We start from the raw sequence: 17,997 nt of genomic DNA, 5'->3' as shown, positions 1-17,997 counted from the left end.
ACACCTTGAATACTGCGTTCAGTTTTGGGCCCCTCACTACAAGAAAGACATTGAGGTGCTGGAGCATGTCCAAAGAAGGGCAACGAAGCTGGTGAAGGGTCTAGAGCATAATTCTTATGAGGAGCGGCTGAGGGAACTGGGGTTGTTTAGCCTGGAGAAAAGGAGGCTCAGGGGAGACCTTATTGCTCTCTACAGCTACCTGAAAGGAGGTTGTAGCGAGGTGAGGGTCAGTCTCTTCTCCCAGGTAACAAATGATAGGATGAAAGGAAATGGCCTCAAGTTGCGCCAGGGGAGGTTTAGACTGGATTATTAGGAAATTTTACTTCACTGAAGGTGTTATCAAGCATTGGAACAAGCTGCCCAGTGAAGTGGTTGAGTCGCCATCCATGGAAGTCTTTAAAAAATGTTTGGATGAGGTGCTTAGGGACATGGTATAGTGGTGGTCTTGGTAGTGTTAGGTTTACGGTTGGACTCGATGATCTTAAAGGTCTTTTCCAACCTATACAACTCTGTGATTCTGTGATTCTTCACTCCTGAGAGATCCAATGCCCAAATGAAGTAAGAAGGAGCTCAATTGGACTCGTTGGCACTTCTTTCTTTTGGTATGATTTAGTATGAGAGCATAAGGACAACGCATAAGATGCTGCTCATCCCACTTTCTTTTCTAAGGGCATTACAAATAGTGTTCTTAGTTTAACACAGCATTTATGTAACACGTCAGCTGCATGATTAAGTTGGAAACATGTTCCTGGCCTTGCCTCACTCAGGAGGAAAAATTTTTCCACTTAGTGGATGTAAGATGTTCTTTGAAACAGTTAATTGAAGGCAAGAATAATTCAGGGAGACAAAAATAGTTCAGGATAATCTGCATGTCAGTATCCAACAAACTAACCAGAGTCATCAATTTTCAGGTCTTGATTCTGATGTTAAGAATAACAACTTACATTGGTGTAATTCCAGTGACTCCAGCAATGCCTGATTTCCACCTATGTAAGAAGATAACCAGGCCTTATATTTATGCCTGAAGAGGTGTATATAATGTTTTGTCGTGGAGAAAGGAAAGGGTGTTTCATCTTCTGCTTTAGTCCATATCAAGAAACACAGAGAGCTACATTTCCTCATCATGGCTATTTACAGGCAGAAATTATCCATCCTGAGCTTTCCTTTTCCCACCTACATTAAGAAAGAGATTGATGTTTCTAGAGCTTTTTACATATTGACTCACACATATAATTGCTGCTGTTTCAGACTCATCTCTAATCACACATTGATGAAGTGATAGCTGTTGCAACAGATTCAGTCACTTTACATACAAGGTCATTTTGTTTTCCCTCACACAGATGCTGCTGCTGATCTTGAAGTTATATACCATCATATACTTATATGAAGAATCTATATAAGTAACTAAAACACATTTTTTACTTCAGTGGACATAGCTATGTTTGCCACCTCATAGCAGAAATATTGGGCACATTGGGTTAGAACCTTGTTTTGTGTAAATTGCTGAGATCATTGGAGATATAATGATTTATAATATTTTTGCCTACACTTAGCAGCAGTGGAGTTCCACTATACACTCTACAGTTCTGATCCCCCATTGTCCAGATCACTGGATCTTCTCAAACGTGCTATTTCCTTCTTTGCCAACATGCCCAGTTTTTCTCCTAAAGAAGAGATAACTGGACGTAGTGAGGAGATAGACAATGATGTACACGTAGGCCCTACCCTGAGGCAAGTATAAGCAATCAAGTTTCTTGTGCTTGAACTTACACATTTTTTCAGGGAAAGCTGAAAGCACATCAGCATAGCTAAGCATTGATCCTTTCTTTACAGACAGCAGTGTCTGCTCCTCTAAAACTAGTATCTGCTGCTCAGCACAGTAAAGTGACTGCAAAGTCACCACAAAATGTCTATGGTGAAGACTGCAGTGTAGGACAGAGGAACCTTAATCAGCTTTACATGAGACCAGTAAGATAACAAAAGCAACCTAGCCATAGCACTAGAGCATCAGCTCAACGGATTACATAAGTTCACACAGATCTCTGAGCTGCCATCACCAAGTGGCTTTTAGAACCTGTCAGCTAACTTGGAAACTTTACAACGTGCTGCATCCTTCAGGATAAAAAAATACTGGTCTTGCTAACCTGTTAAAAAGAAGGACTATAATTCCTGGGGCCCAGGAACAAATGGGCCAATAAGCAGTTTAAAGGCTGTGGAGCATGCATTCCCCTATCATGAGGACATACCTGCTTAGAGAGCTAACAGTGTTCTAGGCTCAATAGGAAAGCACAAGGATAAAGAAAGCATTATAGCCAAAAACATGTTTCCCAAAATTCCTCATTACAAATATCCATCATGTAAGGAGCTCAGCTAATTAAATGCTGGGATTTACAAATCCACTAAAAATGGCAGCCAAAGCCAGAATTTCTTAGTTTCAATTCATCATTGCTTTCTTGCTTTGTAAGACTGGTTAAAAAAATATGTATAACAAGTTATTTTGTGGGTAAAAAAAGAGGAAAAAAAAGATAGAGTTGGTAAAATTAAAAGAATTAACAAAAGATCATGTCTGTAACAATGCCCTAGCTTCCCTCTGGTTTGTGTCTTGCTGTGTTCCTAGGAATTATTTCCTGTCCCTTTGCCATAAATAGACCCTGGGAAAGAGGATAGTGAGACAGATAGCCAATCTAATACCTGAAAATGAAAATACGAAGTAAATATCACTGAGGTCATGGTCTAGGAGAAGCTATAAAGATGACTGGCTCCAAACAGGAAAGTGTTATGAATGTACCTATCTCCCTTGCAGACTTCCTTTCCAGAAATCAGAGACTGATGTATTCTAGTCAAATCAGCTTTGTCTGTCAGGTCCCTATGTTACTTTTGTCATTTATTCCATTTCTATCTCCAGTTCCCTCAGCTCAGAATGATGCGGAACAATAGTAATTAGGAATAAATGTCTAAAGAGTATTACTTTTCTGCCAGCATTTTGTATGGACTCAAAGTAGGAAAGTCAAAAGAAGAAACTGTGATAAGAAGGAATTAGGAGCACGTAAGTTTGAAGGAGTAGTTAAGGTGGAAATCGCTGTCCTGACAGTAAAAAACAGCATGCTTTAGAGATTCAGATGTAGCAAGAGACTGAACTGTGAATAAAGAGTAAATTCACCTTCACATGTAGCCCAAGCCTCAGAGAAATGGCCTTCATGACAGTTCATGGTTGTAATGCTCTGAAACATGCTGTAAGAAAACTGCAACACATAATCTTGGGAAGTACTCTCGCTGAACACAGTGGCAGCAGTGAAGGGGAGGGATGTGCTTTTTGTCAGTCTTCACTGTGATTATAAATAATAATGTCAGTTTAAAAAATAATTACAATTTGCATTTCTTAGACTCACAAGTTTAATACCTCTGGGAAGCCCTCAGGTGTAGTGTGAGTGACTAAGGCAAAGTTTCTCAAAGCTGAGATGAGGGCAGTGGGAACAAAGATGTGCATTTCTTAACATGCAAAAGCAATTAGAACCCAGCCTGGTAAACAGCTATTACATCACCTAAATGATCAGATGTTAGGTCATATTCCTGTTTCCATTATGAAGCCAGTCCATTTCAATAGCTCAACAGAATTTTATCTTCTCTATTTATTGCAGTGTAACACAGCCAGCACACTGGCAATTAAGTATTGTTCAGATAATTATACAGTGCTATTTACATTCAAAGGGGTCCCTAACCTTCACTTTTTCTCAACAGCAGAATGCTTTCCTCATTGAATATTCTTTAATTAGTGGTGTCTCTGTGAAGGAAATTACTGTTCCTTGGTTGTCTCTATTAGGGTATTTTGTGTTTGTAAATCATTCCGTTCTCACCCTCTGCCCTATTCAGAACACCTGGAATCAATTTGCTATTTCTTTCTATTTCAAATAAGATTCAACAGCAACATTTACACACCTCGTATAACCAGATGGATTCCAGTCTTCCTTCTATCCTTTATTCACATAAAGATAGGTCACTTTGCACCCAGGCCTCATGGAACAAGTGAAAGCCCTCCCTAAACACAGAGAGGAAATTTAAATGCAGACCTAAACTGTTCCCTTTTCTTTCTACAATTGCCTTTTCTGTACATGGGAACAGGGCACTTTACAGAAAGTTTATTTACAAAAATTTTGTTACTCATACACTACAGTACATGCTTCTGGTTGCTTGTGTGCACCCTTAAGACTGTTCCCAGTAGAATAGAACAGAAGAAAAAATGCCTTTAAATTATCTTAATTTCTGTGGTATATACAGAGTCCAATTATTATAGCAAGAAAGAAATCCCTTGCCTGCCATGCGTGGACCCTTCACATCATTTCAATCTATGACAAACATTCAGTCATTCGTTCACTTGAGCAGGCCTGTGCGTTCATGGCTAAGCCTAAGCACTTTATATAAAAGGCTTAGCTATAAATAGATCTAGGTCTGAGCCATTGCTCATAAAGATACCGCTTCTATTTGTTCTTCATTCTTGCTTGGAGCTTTATCATCATGGTCTGGGAGCTGCCACATTATTTAGAACTGGTATATAATCTGATTTCTTCTCTACATTTTCCATGACTCCCATGGTTCCAGGATATATTTTTCAATTTACATTTAAGGAGCTGCTGAATCCAAGGTTCCCAATACTTCCACTGTATTATTTCTATTAATAAATTATAAATAACACTGGCTGATATGATACAGAAGTTAATTTTTGACTACTAACAGATTGCATATCCTGACCCACAGAAAGAGTCATAATCAGATATATTATTTGACCTGATTCTAGTTGTTCAAAATTGTAACCCAATCAATAGTTCTTCCTGTGAGGTGTGGTCCTGCAAACTGTTCATTACCTTTTGTGCAATTAATTGCAGCAAATGACTCAACCTCAACAAAAGAACCAGCTGGAATTCATTGTATCGCAAGACCACCTGATTGTACTTCGTCTGACAGCCAGTAAAGTTAGGTGTAGGATAATTAGGGTCTTTGAATCAGAGGAGCTTTTACATCTTTTTCCCTTGTTGTCTTGCTCTTCAGTATGTTTCTACTCTCTCTAGTTCAGATGTAAATTGTTTAAAGCAAAACAAAATTAAAAACTAGATAAATTTAGCTCTACTGGTGAAAAATGTCACATAAACAGTTGTGGAGTCTAGAGCTCTCTGTTCACTGGCATATGCAAGTCCTTTCTTCAAGGAGAAAGGAAAAAGATGTAGGGGAAAAAGACGTAAAAGCCTTAGTCTCTCCTCTGCACCAGTGTGCCCAGCTCAAAGAATAAAGGCAAGCAGGAAACAGGCTCTAGCTACAGTTTCCTAAATATCTGAACAATGAGCCCACCACAAAGCACAGTGATTTAAAAAAAAGAGATAGGGAAGGGAAGATTTTAGAGATACTACTAAGCAAGCAGCACCAGACCTCAGGGAGAAGCTGGTCAGAGAAAAACATAAAATAACAGATGGTGAAAATGCTGCAAGCTTGAGTGCCAGGGAGAGTCGTGGCCATGTCAGCTGTGATGGAGAAAGTTAGGCAAATGAGAAATAAGAAGCAAAAAGAAAAAAAGAGTTCATTTTCCTGTCTCATTTAAGAGATGTCTAGTTTAAGAACACAGGAGCACATCCAGAAAGACATTTTTGAAAGACAGTCAAAAATTTCGTCATGCCACTACTGACCTGAAACCAATCTGAACCAGTGACCTAGGGGCAACTGCCTTCTTACACTTTCCACTGCCAGCCTCCTGAGCTAGTGAGTCTTTCATTTCTGCTTTCTAGCCCTGCTCAGTTTTCACACTGTGTTTTAGATTTTTTTCTATTATTTCTTCTAGGATTTGATCTTAAAGTTACTTTTAAAACTAACTTTAAAAACTAACTTAAAGTTAGTTTTCTGTAAAGTTACTTTTATTCCATTTCCTAGTACTTGCAGTCTCTTGTGTAGCTTAATTTTAATCTTTTTTCATAGTTATTCCTGTTGTTGATTTTTATTTCTTTCACTGCAAATAGTATGAAATGTTCATATGTCTTTTCAGCTTCTCCTTTCTAATAGAAAAAGAAGCCTAACTAGAATAGCAAATATAACTCTGCTCAAACAAAATTCTTTGAACACAGTGAATTATTCAGGAAATGCTAATTTTCTGCAAGTATTTACACCAAATTAGATAGGGCTGATTGGTGAACCCCCCAGGCTACATACACTACCTTAATGACCATCTAACACAATAAAGGAAGGAGATGTCTACTTTTCTATTCTTATTTCTCCCTTATTTCAGTCTCATAGTTATACATGGTTTAATATTTTCATGTTTTTGCAGAAACATTTCCTCTAAAACTCAGGTCATCTTACAAAAACTAGCAGCAAGGGAAGGGCTACTTCAGATGTTTCTATTATTCTTAGAATAGCATTTACCAAAGCAGCATATGCTTTCTGCCCTCTACCCAGAGGACTCCATCCATGTTAGATACTGCAGACTGCCAGGAATCCATGAAAGAGCTGATAGCAACCTTGAGAGAACAAAAAAATCTTTTTTACTTAAGTGCAGAATGGAACAGTAGTAGCAAAAATCTGAGTTAGTTCATTTAAAATCTGTGCGCTACATATCATCAACTCAAGCAGCATCACATAGTTATATTAGGTTCCATAGTGGCAGTATCATCAGTGGGTTACTCTCCAGTCACAGGCATAAGAAATGACTTTTATAATTATTTTTTCAGCAATATATCTTTGGCATTTTTTGTAACAAAGGGCTATTTGCCAAAGGAATGCTCTCAATATATTATTCATGAAAGCCACATGAGTGAAAATAAATGCCCTTTATATCTGGCTTATCAGAATTAGGGGAGCATGGCTTTCTATTAGTCAATGAAGGACATTTGGTCTCACTTTGAATGCCTCAACTCCATCTTATTCCTTTCCTAGATGTATTCATTTGGAATGAAGTGGACATAAATCATTCTTGATACCACAGAGTTCTATCTGAATTCATTCTAGACAGCACAGAAAGTGTTTAGAAAAGGAGTTTATAGGGATGTGCAATAATAGTGGTCACAGGGCCATGTCAGTATCTGCAGTGACTGTTGCCTTCAGGCTAGGACAGTCAGGAGAACCCAGACCATTAACAGGATCCTGCTGAATAACAATTCATCAACCTAGGACTTACTATTATTTACATTAGGAATGAGATTTGGAGCCTGAATACATGTTTTGGTTATGCTGTCTTAGCAATGTAGTTTTGTGTCTGAAGGCATCATAAGTAAAGTAGATCACACAACACTGACAACTTTCAGGATTGCCTTCATCTTCTGTACTGACTTTCATATTGCATTTAAAAAAAAAAGAAAAAACAAGCAGAAGAATCTAGGAAATGCATTCATGAATGTTTATTTAGGCTTTTTCAGTATTAGGGGTTATTTTATCACTACAAAAAATTCATGTGTTACAAAGGGATAATTACATGTGCCAATGAGCGTACAAGCAAGTATTTAACTAATACCCACAGGTGCATACTTTGTTCATGGAAGGATATGTATGTTTATTTTTAGGCTAATAAAAAATTATATGGGGCATTTACAATTCAGCTCCTACTGACAACATTTAATTAACTCCTAATAATCAATTGATTTTATTCTATGAGGCTCCACCATTTGTGTATTTTGCAAACAGCACTAATGCTCTTCATATGTCCCAGCATTAACTCATGTTTTTAACTTTATTGCTGCCAAAGTTAATGCAATTGTTAGAGCTCTAGTCATAGCTCTTCAAAGCAAGGGGGCTAAGAATATTGTTTGAAACACAGCTAGAGTTCACAGTCTAGATGTGTGCACCTTTGTTTTGAGTTAAGACTTGAGCAGAGCTGGGGTGGGAAAGTGGGGGGAGGAACTGCTTCACCTGCATACTTACATTAAGGAGCTTAATGGCTTCTTATAACTAACCACAGAGAAAGACACTAACAATACCCTTCAGTCTCAAAGAGCTTGGAGCAATACAGTACAAAAGGTTTTGAAATGCTTTCCATTGAAAGTTGTCTGAAATGAATGGGAAGGGTTACAAACATACTGATATTAGGGGCAACTTTGCAAAGGAACTGAAATCCAGCCTTTGAAATTATGCTCACTGTTTTCCGAATGTAAGCCTTTGTTCCCTCTATCTGCACATATAAGGTGAGGTTTTCAGCATAAACCCAGACTGCAAGTGGCATTGCTTCATAAAGAGACTCATGCTCCTAAATTCTTTGGTGCACTTTGAAAATCCCATTCTTGCTCAGCTGCACCCTCAAAAATTGGAATATTTCCAAATACCTAGCAAGGTTTCCACATGCAGATACGACTTCTGATGGACCAAAAACAATTAAGAGAGTAAAAATAGAGCTGCAAATTTAGAGGGTGTTTGCCTAGTTTATCTTTTGTGACTGCACTGTATTTTCTGCAGCTGCTGATCATTAAACCATATAATTAGAATAGTTTCAAAAGCGTAAGAGCTTATCACCAACTTGTACAACTTTGAGTATTCCCTGATCCCCATCTCACAGGGATCAGTTTCATATTAGTTCTGAACTTTGGCACTCTTTCTCTCTAATTGTAGGATGAAGGGAAATGCAGACCCCTGGAAGTAACAAAGCTGGAAGGAGCAGAAATCGGTGTTGACACCAGTCTGGGTAAACCATTTGTTTTTAAATGCATACCTCAAAGTGGAAACAGAATTTTCTACTTCTGTGCAACTTCCAACCAAGAAATGAAGAGGTAAGTGATCTTTCATTTTACAGGGACAGTTTTGTTACTCCAGTTTGGGGAGAGGCAGTCTGAATATTTGGAGGATGTTAACAATACATGCCTTGATCAGTTGAAAAAAAAAAACCAACAATCTGTCAGCTACTATGGGAAGGTGGTGTTTCTAATTTTCATTTGCAGAAGTTTCAAAAATTATTTTTCAGCTTCATAGTTTTTTTGATGAGAATTTTCTTTTCATAAAGTCTTTAGTATTCGTGTTTTGCTCAAGATCCCCCTGAGTTCTTGATTTATCTCCAGAAAAAAATCTTCACCCATATTCTCATGCCTTCTCCCCCACTGCTATATTCAAATGGAACTGTAAATCTTCCTGTGTGTGTAAACTTGCTTATTGGTCATTTCACATTAATGATCTCTCTTCTGCCCAACAAGGACAGTGCTAGTAATAAATACAATCCCATCTTCCATTTCTTTTTTCTGACATTCTGTCATATTATCATTTTAGTATTTTAAAATGCAAGCATGCCACAAAAGCATATTCATTCTCATAAGAGGCAATGAGTTTGGGTTTGACTCAGAGTTAGACTTAAAAAATATTCTTTTTGCATTTCCCAAAGACTGTAGCTGACAAAACAGAGACTAAGTCATGCAAAACACAAGTAACAACTTTTTAGGCTTTAATTTCAAAATGTACTAAAATCTAATCTTATTTTCCTCTTTGTTTTATTGTGAATTATCAAAAATATAAAGCTATTAAGTAGGATGACATTTGGTATTCATCCACCCATCTTTTTATAACATCTTACTACTTAACGTAGCACCCGCCATTGTAATATCAGAGCATTTTCCATTTCCAAATTCTGTACCATCCCTAGCACAAAAAGAATAACTTTGCCAACAAATAGTTTGCTTTATTCTGTAGTCTCCAATTTCAGGATTCTTTACGTTTCCCACAAATTCCTTATCTGCATTATAACAAAGACACAAGAAGAGTGATCGTTTAGCCTGAGATGTTGAACTATATTCAAAATGCATAGATTCCCTTGTCTGCAATATTGTCTTAATCAATTACAATGTGTTACACAGCAAGCTTTGAGACTTATTTTTGTGAGTTAGCAATGTTTATTTAGATTTAATCCTCTACTTTTCTATCTTGAAGCTTTGAATGTGTCCTGAAAATTGCACATCGCTTCAGATGCTGTCTATGTCAGCAAGTTAAAAGAGGCAGTGAAGCACATTTATTTTGCTTTACCTAACTAAGCTATTCTCATTTTTTGTCGTATTATAGGTGGCTGGAGGCTATGGATAAAGCAGTGCATCCTGTCCATCAGGTAATTCTTTATTTACATGAGAAGCACGTGTATAGCAGGTTGTGTGGAAGACTGAGAGACAGTAGATGTATTTGTACATGGTCAGGTGCAGACAGCAACATGGAAGCTGCATACTTTTGTTCTGGGCTGCTGGGATGTGAATCAGCTCCAATCTAAAAGCCATATACAGACATTATTGTGACTCAGCAGATATGCTTTGCTGCCATATACTGGAATGAATCAAAATGCTCCCTTTCCAGATATCAGCAGCTTTAAGCTGATTCAGAAACATAACTTAAAATGAGGGTGGTAGGAAGGGAGGAAGGGGAGAGACGACTCTCACAACCACATAGTCTGCCCTAGGTAATACTATTTGGAGTAAAGGGAGAGAAGGGCTATATCTTCCTAAGTATTCCCTGCAAGTATACCTTGGTTGCAAGCTACCTGCTTTTTCCAACAGAATACGGGGGGAAGCGGAGGTGTGTGCTGAGTTCTTCTTTTCTGTATTTTCAGACATTAAGAAAGATAAGTTAGCTTATAAACTTTGACTTATCTCTCTCTCTCTTTATACAGCTATACTCTCTGCTGGCGCCTATGGCTGCGAGAAACATAGCCATAATTGATCTTGAGCTGCTACAGAGATACCTTGCTCAGCCCAACATAATTTAGTATTAATGTGCCTGGCTGACCCCTGAACAGGGAACTGCAAAGCTAATTTTAATACTTCCAGGGTTGGAAGGATGGGGTCAAAGCCACTTTAGCCTACCTTTTCCTGGCCCCATGATTCTTATTCTTTCCTCCTATGGGCAGACCACCTTTATAAAAATATGGTGTTCATCTGTAAAATCTTTTTTTAAAAAGGTTTAGCTACTGAACCAGCTTGGGTTTTAGCAGAAAGAATGTGAGGCTCAAATGCAGAGTATCAAAGTCTACCTTTTTTGCAGATGAATTGAAATCATCAATAAACAAAATAAGAAAATTGCAAGGTACAAATTATAACCTGCATTAATGCAGTGAAAAAAGAAAGAAAGAAAGAAAAAAGACATTTACTTTCCTCCTTCTCTCAACCCAGGGCACATGAGTGACTCCTTTAGAGGTGTGCTTTAGTCATGGGTTTCCGAACAGTGAAAGGAGGTGTTTATTGTTACTTTAATTCCTTTTCCACTGAAATGAAATTGATCAAACATATATTTCTTTTGGCTTCAGCTTTCAGATGAGATTGTAAGTGCAAAACCAAATTTGTTTCCAAGTACCTGGCAGTGTTTTTTAAAAGAATACAAAGGAATCCACATACTTAAAAACAGCAAAAATAAATCAAACAATTTAAAGTGTGTACTCTAGCCAAAAGAAACAAAAAATAGCCTGAGCCAAAAAGGAGGATAAAGGCACACCTACACAAAAGAACCTATCAAAAGAGTCATTCTTTAGTGTAACATACAAAAATAACTTGTTGGATAAAAAGTTCCAACATTATATGTACAGAAAGATCTCTCATGCATTCACCCATTAACAACACAGTAAGTTGGCTCCTTTGTGCTACTGCATCTTATTTTTGACTGCTTTATCTTTTTTAGTTTTGTCTTTGAGCAAACAATATCCTTCTCTGAAAGAAATGTTTTATTTAATATGTCGTTTTCATTGCCTAACCTCTGTTCTTAATGAACACTATATCTGTTCCTTCCTTCTAACTGGACTGTCCATTTAGTTGAATAGAAAAAGCTTATATTTTCCTTCTTTTTTGTTTGCTATACTGTTTGTTACTGACTTTTTGCAATAGCTAGTGTGTTACAGAAAGGCTCACAACACAATGATTTAACAGACCAATATACTGACACAATGTTGTCTTAGTGAACCTACAAGGATAACTATTTTATGAATACATGTTGTATTACTGAAGTCCTGTTCTGCACTTTGCTGCAATAAGACTGAGCACGTTCCCCATTCATAACAAAGAATACAGGTAGCTATACTGTGCCAGGTCTTTTTTCCATCATTGCCTTGTCAAGGATACTAAAGAAATATCATAAATAAATGCAAAAGAAAACCCCAGTGGAAACAATCAGGATGCTATTGATATTGCACACATTCTTACCATGGATTTCAGATGGCAATAACACTGGTTGATGTAGAATTCAAAATAAATGTTCCAGGTAAGCAAAACACGCTAGGAGAGGCTGAGTTCCTAACATCTCTCAGATTTAAAGGAAAAGAAGAAATGCTTTAATCTCACATTAGACAACTTGGTCTTATTAAACAACAGTTTATTTTTTCCTGATTTTCTTTTTGGATTCTGTTATCATACAAATGGCCTATACAATGGCAGTGTGTCATGGGCTGAGTTTTTTTCTTCACCAGTAAATGACAACAGGATAATTTTAGTAATGAAAAAGACTGTTTTCCAGAAAGGGATGGGAAGGCATCCATAAACATTTTGTGTGTGGCAGTGCTTCCATCCAAGTCTGAGTGCTGTATTCTGGCCTCAGACACCACCACATTTTCTCTGGAACCCAGAGGGTAGATGGTGAACCTTGTTTTGCCAGGTTACACACCGTAAAGACTGCTGAAGTCAGGCAATCAGCAAGACAATTTTTTAAAAAAAGCTTCTTCATACAGCTTTGAAATAATCCTGTTTCTGTCAGCAAAACTTGTACTGAAAAACAAAATAGATCCAGAAAAGATGAATTATTGTAAGAAGAAGGTAGAAGTTGGTCACTGTTTGCCACCAAATGTCGGTTTTCTAATTGCATTTTCAGTGTTGACTTTTCAAATTATTTTCACAACAAAAGCTAATTTCCTAGCAGGGGACTAGCACTTGTGTCTTTTCATACTAGCAGGTCCTCCTTAATTTCTTATCAGAACTTTTCATTACATGCTTACTTTACAGAACCACGTGTGGGTAGATGTCACACTGCATAACACGGCACTTCCACCCTTGGCTATCAAAAATCCAGAGTGCCTGGGCCTCCTCCACCAGCTGGACAGAAGCAAAGACATCTGGATTCAGCACTACTGCATTCTGAAGGATGGCTGTTTGTATTTTTATGCCACTCTCCGCTCTACACCTGCCCAAGGTACGGATGGCTGCTGAATTTTAATTGATGGTTAAAGCAGAAATGTTTCACTGAAGTTTCCAAATAGAACTTTTACCATTAATGAGAGTTTCTTACCAGAAAACTCACTCTGTTCTGTGAAGGTGAGTGAAGGAAGACCAAACTGTCTCTTTTCATAAAATAGCCACCTCATTCCCCGCCATCTTCTTTCCTTTTCCTCCCACGGTCTGAATTTTTCTTTCTGGAATGGAGCTAGTCAGGATCTGTGCACATTACTTCAGGAGCAAGTATAAGCAACAAGAGCCACCCTTCCAAAGCACTTCGCAGTGGCTTGAGCCAGTCCCACTGATGGCAGTGTGATGAAAACTGTTGACTCCCACATGTTAGGTAGAATACTGGGAGGGAGGGACATCATAAACTCGGACTGGTTTCTCTGCCACTACTGGGTTTTCACATAGCCTTGGCAAAGCTAGCCCACCCTTCTCCAGCAGAGGTTGCTGCTCCAGGGTGTGGCCCAGGTCATTTGCAGCTAAAGCTGCCATCTAGCAGGCTCTCCCCACACCAAAAGAGGGTGTCTGGCCACTCTCTGAAGGCAGCAACTTGAGGCTACTGGGGTCAACTGCAAGTAGAGGAGCTGAGTTTCAGGCACTGAGGAGAGCCTGCAAGCACAACTCTATGAAAGTCGGTATTAAAAAAAACCAAGAGGTGCCCCAGGGAGAGGGGATGGGTCAGGACCTGCAAATGCACTCTCCCTGTGCTAAGGAAGCTGGCAGTCAGAAGAATCAGAAAGAAAACTCTGTTGTACTTTTGCTTACTAGCCAGCTTTCAGATGAAAGGGAAAACTGTTTTCTTAGAGTTTATGCTGTTTGCTACATGATCCGGCAAAAGGCATTCCACTTTATAGTCTATACCATTTACATGGCACTTCTCATCTGCCAAAGGCCATACATAAGAAACAACCAGTGATTTCCTCTCTACATGAAACTGAAGCTAAGGCTTGCCCAGAGCTAAGCAATGAATTAGTGTAAAGGCAAAAATTATTATGTGTTTATGACACCCAAGCCTATGCTCCTACTGCTAAATATGTCACTTTGGTGTTTAAATATTCTACTACATGCAAATTCTTCCATATGTTAGTGTTTTCTCTCTTGTTATTGCAACTATTTTTTTTTCCAATTTCACTACAGATTCTCACTCCCCCATATCATTCTCAGTGCTATAACATTAATTTGATGTTCTTGTCGCTGAATGTGGGAGCCAAAAAAAAAATGCAGACCCTGAAGACAATAACAGGAACATTCAGCTGCAGTTAATCAGCTCTGCAGGTCTTTTTGGCTATTCACCATGTATGTGTAAAGTGAACATATACATTGTTGCAGTGAAGTGATGTCTGGGAAAACAAACAAACAGCTAAAATGAAAATATCGTGAAGACCAAATTCTGTCTAGAGCCTTTCCTTCACAGCTTTGCTGTGACCTGCAAAGACATTCCAGTTACTAATGGCAGCAAGGGGAACCAATGCTGACTCTAGGATTTTTTTTATGTTGAAATTCATGTTCCTTTAGTTTTTAAAGGAAAGACAAAGAACATCAAAAGCTAGAAAAAATATTTTCCCACTTCTTATTTAATGAAAAGCTAAATAAAACTATACTGCTGATCATTTGCTGGACAGGAAGTGTGTTTTACACTATTTTCAAATCAATTTTCAGAAAAAAACCCTGAACTTTAATATTTTTAAATATTTTACATGCAAATTCTGTACAACTCTGTTGAAGCACCCAACACAAGGCATCTGAAAATCCAACTTGCAAGAATTGTTGGTATGCTTGTAATTGGCAGTAATTCATAAATGGTATCTGCAAAATATATGATGCATGTTACTTTATTCTGTCCAGGTGGCCTTTACCTACAGGGGTATATTGTGAGTGAGCAGTCCCTAGGCTCCAAGAGATCTGTAATTGAACTCAAACCTCCATCTGAAGAATTTAAAACTTTCTACTTATGTGCAGAGAATGTAAATGAAAACAAAAGGTAAACCAAACTTTTTTTTTTTTTTTCAATTTTATTTGCCAGACTTTAGGAAAGTGGAAACACTGTAGCTTGGGAAGATCTAGTGACAACTTTTCATTCTGTTTTCACTTGTTCCCCCAGATTTCCCTTTAATGGTAGCTTTAGTCAAACTGCAGTATAACATGCTGGCACATGTGAGACATCAGTTCTGCTATTGTCAATGCTGGAACTACAGCAAAGCTGGCTTGCAGAGGTTCAGAAAGAAAGCTGGATAAGGTGCCTTTCACAATGATGTGTGGGTGATTACACTAAAAGAAAAGCTATGGTACCTCTCATTAGAGATAATGGAAAGTATATCCTCCTCATTGCCAAGAATTATTTACTTCCAACAATGACCATTAGAATTAAAAAAGAAAATTGGCCTATGAAAGTTCTGAAGGTGAATTCCCTCATCATAATCCAGCCAAATTCCATGGCTGTCAGTTGGAGTTCTTCTTGTCTAAAGCCTACTAATTACAGGATTTGAGTTTTTTGTTTAATGAACAAAGGACAACACTTTTCAGTATGTTGGAAATTGGTGTTAAGATATGTTGCTGTTATAGTCAACTCCTCCATCTCCTGCCTCTCTCCAGTCCACTTACTGTCAGCATACATAGTAACACAGCTGTACGAACTCTATTTATAAAAGGCACGTTTCAAAGAATATAAATATGCATGCGTAACATTTGATCAGAGAGAGTTGTTAGTCTTTCGTTTCTTCTAGGTGGATTACAGCTTTGAAAGCTTCAATTAATAAATGGTTACCCCTACACCAGGCAATCCAAGATTTCATGAACAGACCACTGGAGGAGACAAGGATGTAAGAAGAAAGCTTTTTTTTTTTCCCTCTCAATTTCTGTTTTCCATTAAAAATTCCATGCTATGTCTTATGATTAATCTCAAAAGATGCTCTAGCAGCAGGTAATCTTAGCATTGCTATACATTCACATCTTTTGTAAGCATTAGTAAATAAATGTAAAGCAATGTTGCCTTCTTTGTGGCTGTCTTTATTTTGTGTTTCTACATCAACTCAGACCATGCTTAAAGTCTGTTTTACAGCAGTGAACGGACATCAACATTTATCTGATGCAGGCAAAAGAGGAAGCATTGTATTTCGACGTATATTTTGTACTCCCTGATGTTTTATATCTGCACTCCTTTTTATTGCAAATGCACCCTTTGCAAAGACTTTTGCTTTTCCATTCAGAAGTTTCGTACGTGGGTTTGCCTTTAAGTTTCTAGATGGTGCGGTCCTTAAGGTTGGGACAGGCTGGGCTGACTGAAAGGCTAGCAGCTACATACCATTACAGCATGCCTGGGGGAATGGAATACATTTGTATGATTTGGATTAATACTTTTGTTCTTGTGCATTTTATCTTAACATAAATTTTAATTCTAAAGTGGTTTTAGCTTGGCCATCTGCCATCACAGCACAGCACATTTGTGGAGAGAAGTCAATTCAAGAATTGAAGACGCTGTTTCCTCCAAAGTTAGCAGTAAGAGACAGCATCATAAATCTTCATCAGGGATATCAGGGTTAGACATCTGTGGTTATTACAGCTGGTCATATACATAGCGTTTGACATTATTCTCTAACATTAACATAATTCCTCCCATGAATAAATCTGGGTATTCAGTTTCCAAGCTTCCCAAAATACTAATTCAAGTAAAATAACAAAGGTTAGTTCCATTTTCTTATTGAAGCCATGTGCTAAAAATATCTCATCCTAAGAAAATTACAATTTAATGCTGCAGCAAAGTACAGAAAGGAAAAGAATACACACCCCATACAGACAAAAAAATTGCCAGTTTGCAAGATTTTATTACAAAGCCTGTGATACTTGGTGTTCTTATCATACTCCTTAGACCTTGAGATCATCTGAATACACGAGAACCTCAACTACTTGATTGCTTTTATTATTAGCCTGGAAAATATTAATTGAAATGGCATAAAAAGCTTAAAAGCAAGTGGAACTCCCCCAACCACCACAAATGTATTTTTTTAGGAGATGGATTCATTAGCTTTTGATACTTGAAGCAATAATACTTCAAAGAAAGCTGTTAAACAGTGCAAATGGTTTGCTACAGTGATTTGAGTGATTTAATTCAAAAATAAGAATGGTTAGTTAAACAGCGTAAGCAATTTTCGGAAAACAGGCACCCAACCTCAAATATGTTAACATGCTTGCTTTGTATAAATCTGTGCTCTGAGGTAAAATGTATAACCATATTTGAAAACCAGCAGTCATCACAGTCATATTCTACATTTACTGCTAGTATTTTGAAATTTTTGTGTTAAGAAATGAAAGTCACATTTCTGCTACAACTCTGAGAACAAGTAATGAAGTAGGTATAAATTACTTATTTTTCTTACTCTTCCACATTGGAGAAAATAACACACATGGGTCAAGTACAAATGCTGTTGACTTGAGACTAATAACTGTTAACATTTCCTAAGGAACAGTTATCCAATTCAGGGTGACAGTTCAGAGCTAGGAAGCGGAAAAACAAGCAATAGGTAAATCAAATGCAAACAAAATGAAACAGAACAAATGTGCTTCCCATTAAAAAAAACCAAACAAACAAAAAAATATTTAAATGAGTAGAGTGGGGTCCATGAGAGGATTGGTCACCCCATGATAATCTCCTTACATACGCTCTGAACTGACATCCCTCTGGGACCCAGTTGTTACTAGCTTACTCGGCACATTTTTTTCCCTTTAACAAGTGCACTTGCAGCCATCCTCAGACAGAATCACATGATCACCAAATATCTTGGTTTTGTAAACCTTTGAAGACACATATATGTGGCACAAAGAAGTGACAGCAATGAAAGTTTCAGTAACCTCAACAGCAAGGTGCAAAAAGAAA

General features: G+C 37.7%; 1 protein-coding gene across 1 annotated transcript in view; it reads left to right on the top strand.

Moving 5' to 3' along the window:
- LOC140651467 (uncharacterized) overlaps positions 1–16,076 on the top strand; it is a 39,911-nt gene extending 23,835 nt beyond the window's left edge. Inside the window, exons 8-12 of the mRNA XM_072860939.1 lie at positions 8,575–8,732; positions 10,006–10,048; positions 12,912–13,098; positions 14,973–15,108; positions 15,851–16,076. Of these exons, the coding sequence (XP_072717040.1) occupies positions 8,575–8,732; positions 10,006–10,048; positions 12,912–13,098; positions 14,973–15,108; positions 15,851–15,950 (624 nt within the window). The 3' untranslated portion in view covers positions 15,951–16,076. The remainder of the gene's footprint in view (positions 1–8,574; positions 8,733–10,005; positions 10,049–12,911; positions 13,099–14,972; positions 15,109–15,850) is intronic.
- Positions 16,077–17,997: the final 1,921 nt, after the last annotated feature.

Source organism: Ciconia boyciana, chromosome 4, assembly GCF_034638445.1.
Source record: "Ciconia boyciana chromosome 4, ASM3463844v1, whole genome shotgun sequence".
NCBI lineage: Eukaryota > Metazoa > Chordata > Aves > Ciconiiformes > Ciconiidae > Ciconia > Ciconia boyciana.
Note: the sequence above shows the minus strand (reverse complement) of the source record. Positions and strands in the feature narration are given on the sequence as shown.